Source organism: Leptonychotes weddellii, chromosome 8, assembly GCF_054177405.1.
Source record: "Leptonychotes weddellii isolate Sample4059 chromosome 8, ASM5417740v2, whole genome shotgun sequence".
Classification (NCBI taxonomy): Eukaryota; Metazoa; Chordata; class Mammalia; order Carnivora; family Phocidae; genus Leptonychotes; species Leptonychotes weddellii.
Window position 1 is genome coordinate 43,964,652 of NC_138376.1, and position 18,414 is coordinate 43,983,065.

The window sequence follows — 18,414 nt, forward strand, 5'->3', positions numbered from 1 at the left end:
GGAACTTACTTTAAAAAAAATGTAAAAATAAAAGAAAGGGAACTTTTTTTTTTTTTTTTAAGAGAGGGAGGCTCCGGGGAGGGGCAGAGGGAGAGAGAAAATCTAAAGCAGACTCCATGCCCAGCGCCGAACCCGAGGCAAGGCAGGACTCCATCTCACAACCCTGAGATCATGACCTGAGCCAAAATCAAGAGTCAGATGCTTAACTGACTGAGCCACCCAGACTCCCCAAAAGGGAACTAATCTTTTTTTTTTTTAAGATTTTATTTATTTATTTGAGAGAGGGAATGAGAGACAGACAGCAGGAGAGGGAGGAGGGTCAGAGGGAGAAGCAGACTCCCTGCTGAGCAGGAAGCTAGATGCGGGACTCGATCCCAGGACTCCAGGATCATGACCTGAGCTGAAGGCAGTCGCTTAACCAACTGAGCCACCCAGGCGCCCAAGGGAACTAATCTTTATTGAAGGCTATAATGTGCCAGCCACTAATGCTAGCTATTTTTTATATTTGTAATGTTTGAAGACGTTTAAAAACATGTTTAAAGAATAACTTCCACATGTTATTTAATTCTCTTTGCAACACTTTGAGGTAGGATGTGTTAGCTTGTCCCATTTCATAGATGAGGGAGCAGAGGTCCAGAAAGGTTAAAATAAGCTATCTGCAAGTATTTTTCTCCTTATCAGTATCTCCTGCTAAGGCTGAGGCTTTTACTGACACAAATGTCTGATTTTGTGATGTAGAGAATTCAGTGTGAATCATTGACTCTAACCATTTCCTTGAAAAATATAATGAGAGACTTTTTGCTGCAGTGTAATGACATTGCAGAGTTTGTGTAAAGATACCAAATATAAGAGTTGTGTTGTTGTTTTTTTTTTTTAATAACATTTAGGAAGATGCATGGGAGGGGCAGAAAATAAAGAGGTTTGATTGTGGGTTCTGATATTTCTGATTATATGTTAAACATAGCTAAGGAAAGTGATCAGCACAATGAAGTAAATTCCCTTTTATCTCATAATTAAACAAAGAAGCCCCTATCTCAGCCCCACTTTTCTGTGACTGAATTTCTGCATTACCATTTTTTACTATATCATTGGTGACAATTGCTTATATAAAAAATTCTGTGGACTCTTAAATATAACACAACTTAGCCAGATCTTGTAACTTAGTTGAAGAACATTGACTTGATTTCTGTAAAATTTTCTTTTTAAAAACACAGTTTTTGGGCGCCTGGGTGGCTCAGTTGGTTAAGCGACTGCCTTGGGCTCAGGTCATGATCCTGGAGTCCCTGGATCGAGTCCCGCATCGGGCTCCCTGCTCGGCGAGGAGCCTGCTTCTCCCTCTGACCCTCCCCCCTCTCATGTGCTTGCTCTCTCTCATTCTCTCTGTCTCAGATAAATAAATAAAATCTTTACAAAAAAAAAAAAAAAACAACACAGTTTCTGTGTTCAGTTGCTTATAATTCTTTAGTAGTTAAATATCTTCCTTGCAGTTTTATGTGAAGTATTAACTTACCTAGATATTTTTTCTTAGGTATTACAAGGATGAACTTGAACAGAAGATATCATGAATTAGTGAATTCACACTGAAAACAGATTTTACTATGCTTTAAGATAATTTTTTTTGAATATGAACACCACAAGACCTAGGACTTTGTCATATCTGTTTACGTTATGTTTTCATTTTGGAATGAATGGGTGGAAGGAAGCCTTAAGTATAGTTGGTATCTATAGAGCCATATCAATTACACAGATTTTTTTTTTTTTAAAGATTTTATTTATTTATTTGACAGAGAGAGACACAGCGAGAGAGGGAACACAAGCAGGGGGAGTGGGAGAGGGAGAAGCAGGCTTCCCGCCGAGCAGGGAGCCCGATGCAGGGCTCGATCCCAGGACACTGGGATCATGACCTGAGCCGAAGGCAGACGCTAAACGACTGAGCCACCCAGGCGCCCCAATTACACAGATTTTTAAAACCATCTTAAATATTGAACAGAAAAGTTCACCTATGCTGTGAAAATGTGGCTGATTGAAGTAGCATCGTGGTCTCTCCAGGAGACATTATATAAAATAATTGTTGAACTTAATTTTAAGTCTGTCTCCCTGTTTCTTCAGCCTGTTAATGAGACTGACTATAGGTTGTTGCTTTGGGCAACATCCTAAAAATCTATATGATACAATTCTTTTTAAGGTAATGAAAATAGGAAAGAATATTCATAATTTTCTCTGCTTCAGGGGGTGCTGTTTAAGGGAAAGGAAACCTTTTTAATTTTTGCAGCTGAGACTCATGCTGATCCTTGTGATTCAAACCTACAGTTTTGCCTTAGGCCTTGTATGCAATGATGAATTGTTTAGTCCAGTTAAGACATGCTTCTTTTGACTGGCATTAACTTTGAATTGTAATAACAAAAACCTTGGGTACTTTCTCTTTATTTCTAATGTTTTAAGGCTTAATTTATTGTTCTTCAGGTTGTCAATGGAATGTTTTATTTCCCTAAAACATTGCTTGAAATACTTGAATTCCTAGGTGTATATAACAGATTGTAAAAACAACAACAACAACAATATTTTTGCTAGACTGGCAAAAGGTGACTTAAATTTTTGCAGCAAAGTGAAATATAGTGGTTTTCATTTATAAACACTTAAAAAATCTTTATCTTTTAAATGTATATTTGAATTTTTACATATTTTCCACAGAATCAAATATGTCCATATGACTTATATTCAGTTATTTAAACCCTGATTCAGTCACTGTGATGTATATATTGACTTAAATGTAGTTAAAGTGATAAATCCAATATTTGGTCACTGGTTCAAATTTTAAGTGACTTTGGCAATACCTGGTCAGCCAATGTCATTTTTATAGACTTAGGTCTTTCATTATGAAAGTATTTAAGATGTCAGGTAAGTGAGTTTGTGCCGTGCAGAGGTATTGCTAATTTAAACCCATGGTCTCTGTAGCAATGAATGCATGATTTTCAAAATAAGAGTTTTATCTTACCATTCTTAAAAATTTTTAAGACGATTTCATGCAAATTAAACTTTGGAATTTATTTGCTGGATTTAAACAAGCATACTAGCTTTTCTTAATTTCCAGTTTTTTAAATAATAGAATTTTATATTTCATCAACAGTTGTACTAAAAGAAATTTTTCAAATGATTTGAATACAGAGCTAAAATTGAGTTGACTATTTCATTAGCTCCCCCCCCCTTAATTTAAGTAGTATTTGGTAAGCATTTTAAAAGCAAACTTTCAAGGAAAGAGGTATAATAATGAATTGTAATTAGTAAGCTTGGGTATGGAAGTGGTCATCGAAAATAAGGTTGTTTGAGAATACATAAGTTATGGCACAGTAACTTTTTCAGAAATAAATTTGCATTTATTGATTCTGCCTTACAGAATGTGACAGTGATGATAACCTGGGTATAAAAAATACTTCAACAGAAGAAGAATTGAGATCCACAGAAGGTAACCTAATGAAGTTAATCCTTTTTCTATTTGACTATATCTGCGTGTTTTTTAATTGCTCCCTCTCTTGCCTTTTCACCTGCTCTTCACCTACTCCCTCCTACCCCTGAATTTCAAAAACATTTTTTCCTTGTTTAAAGGAGAGTTTGCATTTTCCCATGTAAGATGAGTTAGGGACAAAAGCCTAAAATATTTTCTGACCCCTTGCAGAAAAAGTTTGCAAGTGGGCTAGGAGAAGGTTTTGGGTTCCAAATTCTTCTTTATTTTGAGTAGTATTAAATTAAGAATATTAAATGTTAAGCAGTAGAATTATGAAAACAAGCACTTACATGTGAATATTAATAGACTATTTCTATAAATTATTTTCTTTCTTCTTAAAGGAAAAGCTATATTCTTCCATAGGTTAAAAAGAACTTTTGTATTAACCTCACATCAAGTCATTTCCTGGCTGTACCACTATTTGGTTGGCATATGCCCATTTATTCACTTTGGTTTTTGTATAACAGACTGTGCTTCTTAATAACCATGGGGAAAAACAAAACAGTGATTTTAGAGAATAGTTTAAACTTCACAGAAGAACTGAAACCATTATACTGGCACCTTTAACATTAAAGGACAACAGTAGAAGCCTTAATATATATTCCAATAAAGTATTTGTTATTGGAGATTTGAAAGTGGGAATGTGGAGACTAGAAAGTAGGGAGGAAAATATGGCTAAACAAGCACAGACAAAATGGCCCAGCTGATTTTTCTGTGTATTTGCTTGATCTCTCACATAATGCAATTAGTTTAATTAAGAGTATACTAGGGACGCCTGGGTGGCTCAGTTGGTTAAGCGACTGCCTTTGGCTCAGGTCATGATCCTGGAGTTCCGGGATCGAGTCCCGCATCAGGCTCCCTGCTCGGCAGGGAGTCTGCTTCTCCCTCTGACCCTCCCCCCTCTCATGCTCTCTCTCTATCTCATTCTCTCTCAAATAAACAAATAAAATATTTTAAAAAAAAAAAAAAGTATACTAGAGCTTTGTGCTATTAGGAGTTTGGGAATTTGAATCTGGCAGTGAAATTTATTCATCCATTCAGTGAGGTAGAAAACTCTAATCTGGGGTGCCTGGGTGGCTCAGTCGTTAAACATCTGTCCTCGGCTCAAGTCATGATCCCAGGGTCCTGGGATCGAGCCCCGCATCAGGCTCCCTGCTCAGCGAGAAGCCTGCTTCTCCCTCTCCCACTCCCCCTGTTTGTGTTCCCTCTCTCGCTGTGTCTCTGTCAAATAAATAAATAAAATCTTAAAAAAAAAAAAAGGTAACTCTAATCTTTCTTTCTTACAGCCAAAATTCAGTGGTTAAGCGAAATTGGCAGTAAATCTACAGCCTAATTAGAAGCAAGTTTTTTGACCAACTTGTTTTCCCAACGTGGTTTTTCAAGATCTAGCTCACTGCTTAGCAGCCACATAATGATGAGTTAAACAAATGAAAGAAGTTTTGTGGGTTAAAAAAACAAACAAGGGGCGCCTGGGTGGCTCAGTCGGTTAAGCGTCTGCCTTCCTAAGCATGTCTTCGGCTCAGGCCGTGATCCCAGGGTACTGGGATTGAGTCACGCATTGTGCTCCCGGCTCAGCAGGGAGTCTGTTTCTCCTTCTGCCTCTCCCCCTGCTCATGATCACACTCTCTCTCTCAAATAAATAAGATATAAATAAATAAATAACCTGCCACCTAAGTTGTTTATCAAGGCCACTAAAAGTTAAACACCATTGAGCATCTGAGTAGTTTAGACTTGGCAGCCTTTATTTGCCACTCATGACTAATCCCGTGGAAGATGCCACACAAAATCATAACTTTTAAATAACCACTCTTGGGAAACCTTCACAGTTTTTATGGTTCCTAGTTAATCCAGGAAATCTGAGATATGTATAATGCAATGTGTACCAGAGTTTCTAACGTTTTGTTATCTATGGTTATTTTATGATTAGGAGAGTTTTTACATTTTTGTGATTCTTTAGTTTGGCAAAAGGATTACTATTAAAGAATTCAAGAAAAGATTCTCTAAACTTTTAACTAGTTATGAGGTAGGAAAAATCAAAGTGTTAGATATGTGCTTTATTTTCTGATGCTTTTTATGAATAAGTTTGAGAAACACACTGTGTTCCCTATAAGTTAAGGGATATGTTTCCTTCACAGTTTCCTCTGATGCCCTTCTTTATCCCCTCCACCCAACAAGAACTAGCTCAAATATCATCTCTTAGGTTGAACCATAGAGAACTGACATTCTGTAGACAGTTTTGGATGGTCCGTACTCAATTTACCAACTTTAGAGAGAGTGAACTACTGCCTTCTCTAGGCTCCCTCTGAACCATACCAGGTAGATTTAAAATTTTTCTCTCTTACCCTCTTTAGAAGTAAGATTCTGTTTGTTGTTGTTTTTATTTTGACAGCACCTAGCACCCAGTGTTTGGCACTAAATAATTGTTTGTTGAAGAATAAACTTGTAACAAACTCAGAACATGTTAGAGCTACCAGGACCCATCTCTCTATAGCTGAATAAGGGAAATTAAGATAGAGGCGATTTGGTTGGGAGAAGAGTGGGTGATTTTATTGACCCTACACCGTGGAAGTAAAGTGATATTTTAGTCCAGACCTAACAGCAAAACTCAGAAAAGTTTAAATTACTTCTTAAGCCTCTTTTCATTCTTTCCCTTCCCGACATAACACTCTAAATGCCTGACAAATGGTAGCAAAAGGCCTGATAAACAAATCTGCTTGTGACTTTTACCTTGAGGAATGGTAGTTTCCCTTATCTACCCTCTCCTTCCACCACCATGATTTGTTTCATTCTTTGTTATTCTCTGTAGACCAGTATCCGACTCTTGACTACCCATCATAAAGATCCTCTATAATCTATTTTGTATACCAGACAGGGGAAAATAGAGGCCACATAATATGGTGGTATAGAGTGCAGACTTTGAATTCAGACTGCCTTGGTTAAAACTCAGCTCTGCTACTTATGAGTCAGGTTATGTTGGGCAAGTTATTTAACTTCACTGTGTGTCAGTTTCTTCATTTTAAAAAATGGGAATACTAGTATACCTATCTTACTAGAATAATCTGGTACGTGGTAAACAGTACATGTATTGGTTGCTTGCATATCTTACTGCATTTGATGATACTCCACCTGTCCCTTAGCCTCTGCTTGCTTTTTTCCATTTTTCTTTTTTTTTTTTTTTTAAGATTTTATTTATTTATTTGACAGAGAGACAGCAAGAGAGGGAACACGAGCAGGGGGAGTGGGAGAGGGAGAAGCAGGCTCCCCGCAGAGCAAGGAGCCCGATGCAGGACTCGATCCCAGGACCCTGGGATCATGACCTGAGCTGAAGGCAGACGCTTAACGACTGAGCCACCCAGGTGCCCCCCATTTTTCTTTCTTATCTTCAAACTGGATAAATTGTTCTGTCTTCAAGTTTGCTGTTTCTTTTTTCAGTTTGCTTAAATTTGTTAAACTCCTGTAATGAATTTTTTATTTTAGTTGTACTTTTCAGCTCCAGAATTTCTATTTAGTGGCTTTTCATAATTTCCATCTCTTTATTGATATTCTCATTTTGTTCATACATTGTTTTCCTGGTTTCCTTTAGTTCTTTGTCCATGGTTTACTTTAGCTCTTAGAACATATTTAAGATAGTTGGTTTAAAGTCTTTGTCCAGTAAGTCCAATGTGTAGGCTTTCTCAGGGACAGTTTAACTCATTTTTTTTTCCCTTTAAATGGGCCATACTTTCCTGTTTCTTTGTATTCTTTGTGTTTTTGTTGTTGTTGAAAACTGGGTATGCAAATACTATAGTACCTCTGGAAATCATATTCTCTCTCTTCCCCAGAATGCTGTTTTGTTGAAGGCTACAGTTGTCCATTTGAGAGAAAGAGAGGCTCACACCCTCTCTTTCTTTGTCTCTCTTAAAATAAATAAGTCTTACAAAAACAGTACACGGGCGCTTGGGTGGCTCAGTCAGTTAAGTGTCTCAGGTCATGATTTTGAGGTCCTGGGATTGAGCCCCATGTCAGGCTCTCTGCTTAGTGGGGAATCTGCCTCTCCCTCTTCCTATGCCCCTCCCCGCACTTGTGCATGTGCATGTGCTCACTCTCTCAAATCTTTAAAAAAAATAGTCAATACATATTTTATATATTATATGTACTACATGCTGTATTCTTACAATAAAATAATCTACAGATAAAAATATTAAGAAAACCATAAGGAAGAGAAAATACATTACAGTAATATACTGTATTTATAAAAAAATAATTCATATGTAAGTGGACCCTCACAGTTCAAACCCATGTTGTTTCAGGGTTAGTAATATTTTTGCAAAAAACTGTATTTCTTGTCATGTCTGATCATTGAAGTATCTAAGCATCTATTCTTTTTATTTGTTTTATTTATTTTTTTAGTAATCTCTACACCCAGCATGGGGCTTGAACTCACAACCCTGAGATCAAGAGTCACATGCTCTTTCGACTAAGCCAGCCAGATGCCCCTAAGTTTCTGTTCTTTTAGCTTGTGTTCAGCTGGTGTTTTCCCAGGGGTTGCCTTGAATACCAAAAGCTTAAAAAAACAAACAACAAAAAAACACCTTTCCCAGTGTTTGCAAATTGGCTCTGTGCTAGAACTCTTCAATATTTAGCCAGGCTTACACTGATGTACAGATCACCCAGTGGTGAAAGCTTAGGGTCTTTTCAAGTATTTTCTTTTTTTTTTTTTCTTTTTTAAAGATTTTATTTATTTATTTGAGAGAGAGAGACTGAGAGAGAGAGCACATGAGAGGGGGGAGGGTCAGAGGGAGAAGCAGACTCCCTGCTGAGCAGGGAGCCCGATGCGGGACTCGATCCAGGGACTCCAGGATCATGACCTGAGCCGAAGGCAGTCGCTTAACCAACTGAGCCACCCAGGCGCCCCTCAAGTATTTTCTTAGCATGCATTCTGTCCTATGCATTTGCCCAGCTTTCTAAATTCCCTAGTATACATAGGTGCTTTTATTTTTTTTGTTTGTTTTACTTTTTTTAAGATTTTATTATTTGACAGAGAGTGCGAGTGAGCACAAGCAGGTAGAGCAGCAGGCAGAGGGAGAGGGAGAAGCAGGCTCCCCGCTGAGCAGGGGGAGCCCAATGTGGGACTTGATCCCATGACCCTGGGGTCATGACTCGAGCCAAAGGCAGCCGCTTAACCAGCTGAGCCACTCAGGCGCCCTACATAGGTGCTTTTGAATGCTCTGATTTCCCAAAGAAATTTTCTGTGGCTTTTCCTTCTGGGTATCAGGCAGTGTGTTGTATGTCCCAACCATAATCTCTAGCCACAGGCTGTGGTATTTTTTATTCTTACAATGTTTTAAGCAATGCTCAGTGCTTTTCTGTCCTGAATGGGTTCTGAGCTAGGAAAAACAGATGAGTGCTTTGTATCAGTCCTTCTTGTAGCCCCCACACAGATTAAAACAGACAACAGAGTAATTTGTAACTTCTACTCTGCTCCATATGGAACCAGGGACCAGGGTCCCATACTAGGAATATGCACTGCTGCCAAGTCAAGGTTTGGTGAAGAAAGGGCAAGTAAAAATACAACAAAACTTTCCTACTGTGTTTATGTTGTCTTTTTCTTGATTTAGTGTTTGCTTGGTTTCTCTGAACCTTTGAGGTTTTTTCAGACATTTGACAGTTGTTTCAGATGGTTTCTAATTGTGTTTCATTGTTTCTGAGAAAGGACTGGTGTTTAGAGCTGCCCACTCCACCATTTTGTTGAACTCACTCCAAGACTGATTTTATTCCTTCTTTAAATGTTTTATACCATCTAGTCCTGGAATTTTCTTTCTGGGAGGTTTTTTGATAATAGATTAATATATAAAGGTGTTCAGATTTTGTTTCATTTTGTGTCAGTTTTAGAGAATTGTGTTTTTCAAGAAATTTGTCCATTTTACCTAGATTGTCAAATGTATCAAATGTACTTTTTATTTCTATAGGATCTGTGGTGCTGTTTCCTCGTTTGTTACTGATATTGGTGATTTTTGTTTTCTCTCCTCATCAGTCTAACTAGAAATTTATCAATTTATTTGATCTTTTCAAGGAATGAACTTTTTTTAGTTGATAATTTCTCTCTCTTGAGGCTGCTTTCAATTTCATTGATTTCTGCTCTTTATTCCATTTTTCTACTTTGGGTTCAGTTTGCTTGTCTTTTATAGCTTCTTAGTGAGTTACAATGTTTCTTTTTAATAGAAATATTTAAAGGTGTAAATTTCCCTCTAAACCAGGGTCAACAAGCTTTTCCTGTAAAACACCAAGTGGTAAATACTTTAGACTTTGTAGTTCCTGTTGTCTCTGTTACAATTACTCAGCCATATACAATACATAAACAAATGCATATGGATGTGTCCAATAAAACTTTATTTACAAAAATTGCCTTTGGACTGGGTTTGGCCCACGGACTAGTGTGTCAATCCTCTACTTTTACCATGTTCCACGAATTTTCATATCTTGTATTTTTGCTATATTTCAATTTGAAATATTTTAATTTTCCTTGAATTTTCTTCTTTCACCTGTTGGCTCTTTAGGAGTATATCATGTAGTTTCCAAATATTTGAATGTCTTAGTATTCATTTCTAATTTAATTTTGTTATGGTAAGAGAGTATACTCTGTAAAACTTTAATCTTTTTAAATTTATTGAGATTTTTATGGCCCAGCATGTGGTCTGTCTTAGTAAACATTCCATTTGCACTTGAAAAGAATGTGTTTTCTGTGTTTATTGTGTAGAATGCTTTATAAATGTCAATTAGGTCAAGGTGATTGATATCAAATCTTTATCCGTACTGATTTTTTTTTAATCTAGTTGATCTATCAGGTATTGCAGAAGGGATAATAAATTCTTCATCAGTAATTGTGTATTATTTTTCTCTTTGGTTCTGTCCGTTTATTCTTTTGTATTTTGAAGTTTTTAATTGAAAAATTCTGTTATATTTCTGATGTATCTTCCTAATGAATTGACCCATTTATCATTATGAAATGTTCTTTATCTCTGGTAATACCTTTTATCATGAAATCTTTTTTTTTTTTTTTTAAGATTTTATTTTTGAGAGAGAGAGTGAGCATATGGGTGGAGGTAAGGGGAACTGGGAGAGGGAGAGGTACATCTCTTATAGACACCATGAAGTTCAATCTTACTTTTTGATTTACTGTAACAGTCTCTACTTTTAAAGAATGGATTATTTAGTCTGTTAATATTTAATTTCTTACATGGTTGAATTCTTGTCTGCCATTTTGTTTTCTCTTTGTCCCCTCTTTTATCTTTTAGTTCCTCCTTTCGTACCTTCTTTTGGATTATTATAATACTGTATTTCACTGTATTGTGTGTATTTAGTTTTTACTGTTTTATTTATTTATTTATTTATTTATTTATTTGGGAGTGAGAGAGAGCACAAGCAGGGGGAGCAGCAAGGGCAGAGGGAAAAGCAGACTCCCTGCTGAGCAAGGAGCCCGACGTGGGGCTTGATCCCAGGACCTCTGGGATCATGACCTGAGCTGAAGGCAGATGCTTAACCGACTGAGCCACCCAGGCGTCCCTAGTTTTTACTATTTTAATAGGTCTATGGGCTTTTTAGCCCTTTGTATTAATATACATTTACAATGTGTATTTTTTTGCTTTTTATAGTGTATTGAGTGCTACTGTACTCCACTTTATCTAAAATGTAGAAACCTTCCAGTACTATAGGTTAGTTTATGTCCTGCCCCCAAGTCTCTATGCTGTAGTTGCCATATGTATTACATCTACATGTATTATAAATTCTACCAGAAAATCTTATTTTTTTGCTTTAAACAGTGCTGTGAATTTTAAAGAAAGAAAAGAAAAAATATGTATCCTTTTACATTTATTCACAGCTGCCATTTTTAGTGACCCTTCATTCTTTCCAGTAGAGTTTCCCTCTAGTGTCATTTTTCTTTCATCAGCCGTAAGGATTTTTTTTTTTAAATTTTTTATAATATTCATTTTGCTAGTGATGAATATTCGTTTTTGCTTATATGAGATATCTTTATTTTTCCTTGAATTTTGAAGAATATTTTCTCTAGCTTTAGAATTCTAGTTGACAAATATTTTTTTCCTTTCAGCACTTTAAAGGTGTCCTTCTATTGTCTTCCAGCCTCCATTATTTCTCATGACAAGTCACCATAATTTGTATTTTTGTTTCCCTGTATGTAACGTGTCCTTTTTTTATTGTTGCTGTTTCAGTATTTCTACTTTGTCCTTGGATTTAAGTAGTTCTTGATAATGCCCCTAGTTGTAGTTATCTTTGTATTTATCCTGCTTCGAGTTTTCTTAGTAATTATATGTTTCCCCCAATATTAAGGATTTTTTTAAGTAATCTTTACACCCAGCGTGAGGCTTGAACTCACAACCCCAAAATTAAGAGTCATGTGCTCCACTGACTCAGCCAGCCAGGCACCTGTTTCCCCCAATTTTAGAAATAATGGGTTGAAATTTCCAACCATTATTTCTTCATAATTTTCTGCCCCACTTGGTCTTGCTTCTTTTGGACTCCAGTTATACATAGGTTAGGTGGCTTTAATTTATCCACAGGTGTGTGCATTTTCTTCCGATCTTTTTTCTCTGTTGGATTTTTTTTTTTTTAAGATTTATTTATTTGAGAGAGAGAGCACAAATTGGGCAGGGGCAGAGGGACAAGCAGACTCCCCGCTGAACATGGAGCCCGATGCAGGGCTCCATCGCAGGACCCTGAGATCAGAACTTGAGTGAAAGTGAGACTTAACCGACTGAACCACCCAGGCACCCCTTTGTTGGATAATTTCTGTTGTTCAACCTTCAAGTTTATTAATACTTTTTTCCCTACCTTCTCCAGTGTAAGCTCACTGAGTAAATTTTCCATTTCAAATACTATATTTCTCAGTTCTAGAATTTCCATTTAGTTGGTTTTTTAAAAACTGATTCATTTCTCTGTTGAGATTTCCTATCCATTCATCCTGAAGTCCATGAAAATAGAACTTTTCTAAAATTCTTTTCTGCTAATTCCAACAGCTTGATTATCTTGGGGATTTGTTTCAATTGGCTGCTCTTCCTCTTGACTGTTGAGTTACATTTCTTTTTCCTTTTTTGATGTTTATGGATGTTGTGGATGTACATCACAGATTCTTTTGATTCTGCTGTTTTTATCTGAGGAATGTTGTTGTTTTGTTTTGTTTTTTTCCAGCAGTTACCTTGCTAGACCTATACTCCACAAACTCTGCCTCCTCCACATCAGCAACAGCTAAAATTGCTTACTTCTTTTACTTCCCACCTGTTATTTTTCACTGAGAATCTTAGATCCTCTCCTTTGTGTGCACAGTTCAGAAGTCCACTAAGAGTCTAGATTTGGAGGATCCTATCTTCTGTTGCTTTGTTGTTTCTTCTGGGATACCTTTCTTTCAAAACCTCCCTTCCCTGCAGCTTCACTTTCTAGCTTCTATGACTGACCCAGACTCTGTCTGTGATGCCTTAAGCCACAGAGTTTGGCTTTCTGGGTTAAGTTCTGTTACCTTGTCCCAAAAGGATTGATGATTGCCCCGACACAACAAAACCATGAAGCTGCACGTTGAACCCTGTGCAGTTTGCTTCTTTTGGTGATCAGCTTCTGTCCTGTTTCTACCTAATTTTCGTTGCTCTCCAGTGCCTTAAAATAGTTTATAATTGTTGTCTATGGGAGGGTTAATCCAACATAAGCTACACCACTATTATTAGAAGTGGAACTATTTAATTGTTTTTGTTTTTATCATCTTTTAACTGCCAGATTTAATTCATAAAAGTTCACTATAGACAATATTTTTTATTCATTTCTGTTATTTTATTTTTAGTTTTCTTTTTCTTTTAATTGGTTTGTAAATTATATAGTTTCTAGTTTTTGTGGTTATATTGGCATTTTGCCACATTTTATTTATATAATTTAAAGACTAAAGTATACCTACAAAGTGTCTGCCTTTATGCAACAATAAAAGGACTCTAGAACACTTCAGTTGATCCTTTCCCCCCAATTTATATGCTGGTATTCTCCAGTGTTTAGTTCTGTGTGTGTATATGTGTATTGTATAATGCACACAAAAATTGTACAAAACATCTCACAAAGCTGGTAACCATGCGTCAGGTTAAAAAAATAAAACATCACCAGCACAGTAATTTGCTAGGGCTGCCATAACTACATACTACAAACTAGAAGGGTTAAAACAACAGAAATTTACTGTCTCATGGTTTTAGAGGTTAGAAAACTAAAATCAAGTTGTCTGTAGAGCCATTTTCCCTCTCCTCACTTTTAGTTATTAACAGGCAATCATATGCACTCCTTGGTTTATAGATGCATCACTCCAATCTCTGCCTCCATCATCATGTGGCCATCTTCTTCTACCCGTGTGTCTGTCTTTACGTGGCATTTCTTTCTTATAGGGACACCAGTTGTGTTGGGTTAGGGCTCAACCTAGTCACCTCATCTTAAATTGATTACACCTGCAAAGACCCGATTTTCAAATTAGGTCACATTCATAGGTACTAGGGATTTGGACATATGTTTTGGGAGGAACATAATTCAACCATAACAACCAGTACTTTAGAAGTATCCCCCTCATTCCCTCTTCCAGTTACTTCCCCTGCACTCCTTCCCAAATGTTAGTGGCCACTATCATGTCTTGAAATACTAGTTTAGTAGTGCCTGATTTTAGCTTTATTTAAATTGTATCATACAGACCATCACTGTCCAGTAGAATTTTCTGTAATGATGAAAATACTCTATATCTGAAGCTGTATGGTTGCTAACAGTCACGTGTAGCTGTTAAGCACTTGAAATGTTGCTTAACTGAGGAACTGAATCTTGAATCTTATTTAATTTTAATTGATTTAAAAATAAATAGCCACATAGAGTCAGTACCCATCATATTAAGACAACATGAGCATGGTCTGTACCCTTTTATGTCTGGATGCCTTTTTTTTTTTTTTAAGACTGATTTATTTGAGAGAGACCAGGAGAGCGGCGGGGAACAGAGGGAGAGACAGTCCCAGGCAGACTCCATACTGAGCACGGAGCTCAACATGGGGCTCCATCTCACGGCCCTGAAATCATGACCTGAGCTGAAACCAAGATTTGGATGCTTAACCCAACTCCACCACCCAGGCACCCCTAGCCTGTAGTATTTTAAATTACAGAAACATAACACCAGTGTTCCAGCTGAGAGGAAGGTGTAGCTGCATCTTAGAGGGATCACTGGTACCTATGAACCAAGGAGACCTCTGAGAGACTTTGGACTGGATGGGATGAAATAAATCTGGTGTGAGAAGCTGGTGAAGGCCAGGAAATGGAGAAACACTTGTAAACCCAAGAATGTCTTTCTTGTTCACTATTGTATTCCTATTCCTGGTATACAGTGGGCATGCAATAAATATTTGTTAAATGAGTACATATATACAATATATGCTTCTCAAGACATTATATAGCCATGAGTTTCACTCTTTGCCTGTGATGCTAGAAAGCTTAAAACGAAATTGTTAATGCCTGTGAGATTTTGGCATTTCATGGTTTTGCCTATTTCTATTTTAAGTCTTATATGCATTGCCTCAACTGATTATTTGTCAGTGATTCTAGAAGTTTGTTGACTTTTTTTTTGAAGATTTTATTTTATTATTTATTTATTTATTTATTTGACAGAAAGAGACACAGTGAGAGAGGGAACACAAGCAGGGGGTGTGGGAGAGGGAGAAGCAGGCTTCCCGCTGAGTAGGGAGCCCGATGCGGGGCTCGATCCCAGGACCCTGTCATCATGACCTGAGCTGAAGGCAAATACTTAATGACTGAGCCACCCAGGCACCCCTAGAAGTTTGTTGACTTTTGTCCCTAAATGGAAATAACTTACAAGTTCCTTAGTAAGCTCATATGTTAATTCAATCTGAGGTTATATCCAGATATCCATTATTTGAAATACTCAAGTTTTATGAAGAAACTGCCAAGTCATCCTAGTTTTCTCAACTTTGTATTTCCTTTCCTTCTTGAACAGACAGATGTAGTTGATGAGATTTACATAAAGCACATTTATTAGTTTTCTGCCCTAAATATTAAAATTCTCTGTTTTGTTAATGCAGATGTGGAATTAGAAGAAGCTATTAGAAGAAGTCTTGAGGAAATGTAATTGTAAAGATATTACCACACAACATCAAGTGGCCTTGAAGAGACTCAGGATAATGAATTCTTGAGTTTGTTTTCTAAAGGAGACCAGAAATCTGTTAGTACAAATGTATTTGGAAACATGCTTTTTTTGCTTTTGCATCTGATATTTGCTTTGTATTTTTGTGCTATTTTGCAAAAATGTACAGAGGAATAGAATACATGTTCATGCAGATATAATCATGTATTCTAATATAGTTATCACAGTTTCCCAGTTAACTTTGAATTTATATATTTAGGTTAAAAAAACTAAAAAATAGAGAAGCTCTTGACTATTGTTAATATGTTTCCCAAATAGCATTAGTTGTTTAATTTTATTTGTACTGTACAGATGATTCTAGTTTATTTTTTTAGGAGTGAAAATGAATATAAATAAAGCAGTCATAGCTCAGTTTTTCTGTAAATTCTATTTCTTATGTGGCACTAATATAGAATACCTTTGAGATCTTTGTTTATGATTATTAGAAGAGAGTAATGGAAACTGATCATGGAAACAGATTAAAAACTTTTACCAGCAATGTTCTTTGTGGGTTTCACTCAGATGTATAGTCCTGCTTTATTGGAGCAGCACATTGCTGGAATTAAAAAAAACAAAGAAAAAAACCCCTAATTTCTTTGAAATTATTAAAAAGAAACCTTTTCCATTCCTTTTACCTGCTTAGGCTTTCGTGTGACTTGTATTATCTAATGTTTAAAGGGAATGATGTCAAAATGTTTGCATAGAATTAAATGTATTTTTAATAAGTCTTTTTTTATATATATTTGTGTAAACATAATATTCTTCCAAAAAATAATGTTGATGGTTTACTCAGGAGTAATCTTCCTTAACCTTTAAAATTTTTATTTCATTGGAAGTGTCTTCATTTTAATTATTCATTAAATAAATTGTCAGTTTCCTACATTTGGTATTACACATTTAATTTTTAAATGGTCAGGCTCCATTGTGAATAATAAAAAACATTACATAATTAGAAGACTAAGAAGGGCTTGTCATACTATCTTTGTGCATGTGCTTCATGACCAGAAATGTCTTCCCTAAAGATTTTAAGTAGTAATTACATACCAAACTTAAAATTTTCTATAAATATATATTTGTCTTTAAAACAAAAAAATCATGGCTAGAATTTTCTTCTTTCTCTGCAACTTGATATTTTAGTGTAAAATGGCATTACTGTTTTTTTTTTATTACTATAATCTTTCCAGTCCACATTGGAAACAAATATGTGTTTTTATTTCTTACGATGTCAATTCTGTCCTACCTGCTTGCATTTTTTTTTTTAAGTAGACAGACATGTAGGTTGAGAATTTGCCATTTTTTCAAAATGACCACATTATACTTTTAATTTGTATGTTAAATCTTCAAGCAGGGTTTTAGGAGCTAGTCATGAGCTAGACCTTAAAGACATCTCCACAATCTTGCTCAATAGTGAGGAGCAGAGAAAGGATGATTCAGAAAGAAGAGTGGTGAAACAGATGTGGGGGAAGAGAAATCTACACCTCTTTGCTAGAGGTGCCACACGCATATGTGATATACACTGATGTTCTGTTAAGCTTTTGTGGTGTGTATAGCAGTATAGTAGAGAGTAAATGAAGTTTTTTTATATGACAGTGAAGGGATATTTCATCATGACCCTTAAAAAACGATAAATGGGTTGTTTAGTGTTTTTATTAATAATTGTCACTGATTGTATTTTGATTTGTTAAGCAATTAAAAATCATTTTAAGATTACTTCATAATTTGAACTTAATTTAGACACAAAAAGGAGAGGTAATCAGTGGATGATATTACAGAAAGTTAAATGGATTATTATCAAAAGTAAATGTTTCCAACATTGATAAAGATGTGTATCTTTTCATTACATCATTCATTTATTTATTCATTCATTCACTCCCTCACAAAGTATTGTGTACTTACCATGTGCCAGTGACTATTCTAAGCACTGGGGATATACCAGTGAGCAAAGCAAAGCCCATACTCCTTTATGGAGCACATAACGGGGAGAGAGGGTTGGATAGAGTGTTATCCATTATTATCATAAGCAAGTATATCCAATGGTGGTAACTAATGAAGGCAAATAGAGAAGGGAAAGATTATATTTCTGAGACTGAGTGGTGTGATCTGGCTTTTTTGGAAGGATTACCTGTACTTATTATATTGAGAACATACACACCAGAGGCAAAAGTAGAAGCAGGAAGACCAGATAGGAAGATGTTGCAGTAGTCCAAGTGAAAATTGATGGTGGCTGGGACCAGAGTGTTAGCCGTGGAAATGGGGAGAAGAATCCTAGTATATTCTAAAAGTAGAGCTGAGGGGATTTACTTATGGATTGGATCTATAGGATAGGAGAGAAAAAAAGAGTCCAGGATGATTCTAAAATTACATGATAAGACTTTCAAACTATTCACAACATGTCTTTGGATTCCAAGTCTGTGTTGTGATAATGGCAAAATATATTTAATGAGGTCAAATAATCCCCTACAAAAATAGTTTATTAGTATGTAGATTAAGTTCAGAGAGAACTGGAATCCAGACCAAAGGCCCTCATCTCTGTTCAAGTATTTAAATGGCTTTGATCTCAGATTAAAGGTTGTGATTCAGCTTACACTGCTATTATCATTTTACGTGCCCTGTACATTCTCATCCTTGCAATACGAGGCATATGGCTATAATGACACGAGAGCAAAGAACAAGTTTTTAAGTACATAAGTCTATACTCCCAATCCTGTTACGCTTTTACTGA

General features: G+C 36.2%; 1 protein-coding gene across 1 annotated transcript in view; it reads left to right on the forward strand.

Annotated features, from left to right (window-relative positions):
- Window positions 1–17,513, forward strand: part of LOC102731372 (E3 SUMO-protein ligase ZNF451) — a 93,647-nt gene extending 76,134 nt beyond the window's left edge. Inside the window, exons 9-11 of the mRNA XM_081827577.1 lie at window positions 3,395–3,463; window positions 6,707–6,858; window positions 15,592–17,513. Coding sequence (XP_081683703.1) covers window positions 3,395–3,463; window positions 6,707–6,828 — 191 coding nt within the window. The 3' untranslated portion in view covers window positions 6,829–6,858; window positions 15,592–17,513. The remainder of the gene's footprint in view (window positions 1–3,394; window positions 3,464–6,706; window positions 6,859–15,591) is intronic.
- The last annotated feature ends 901 nt before the right edge of the window (window positions 17,514–18,414 follow it).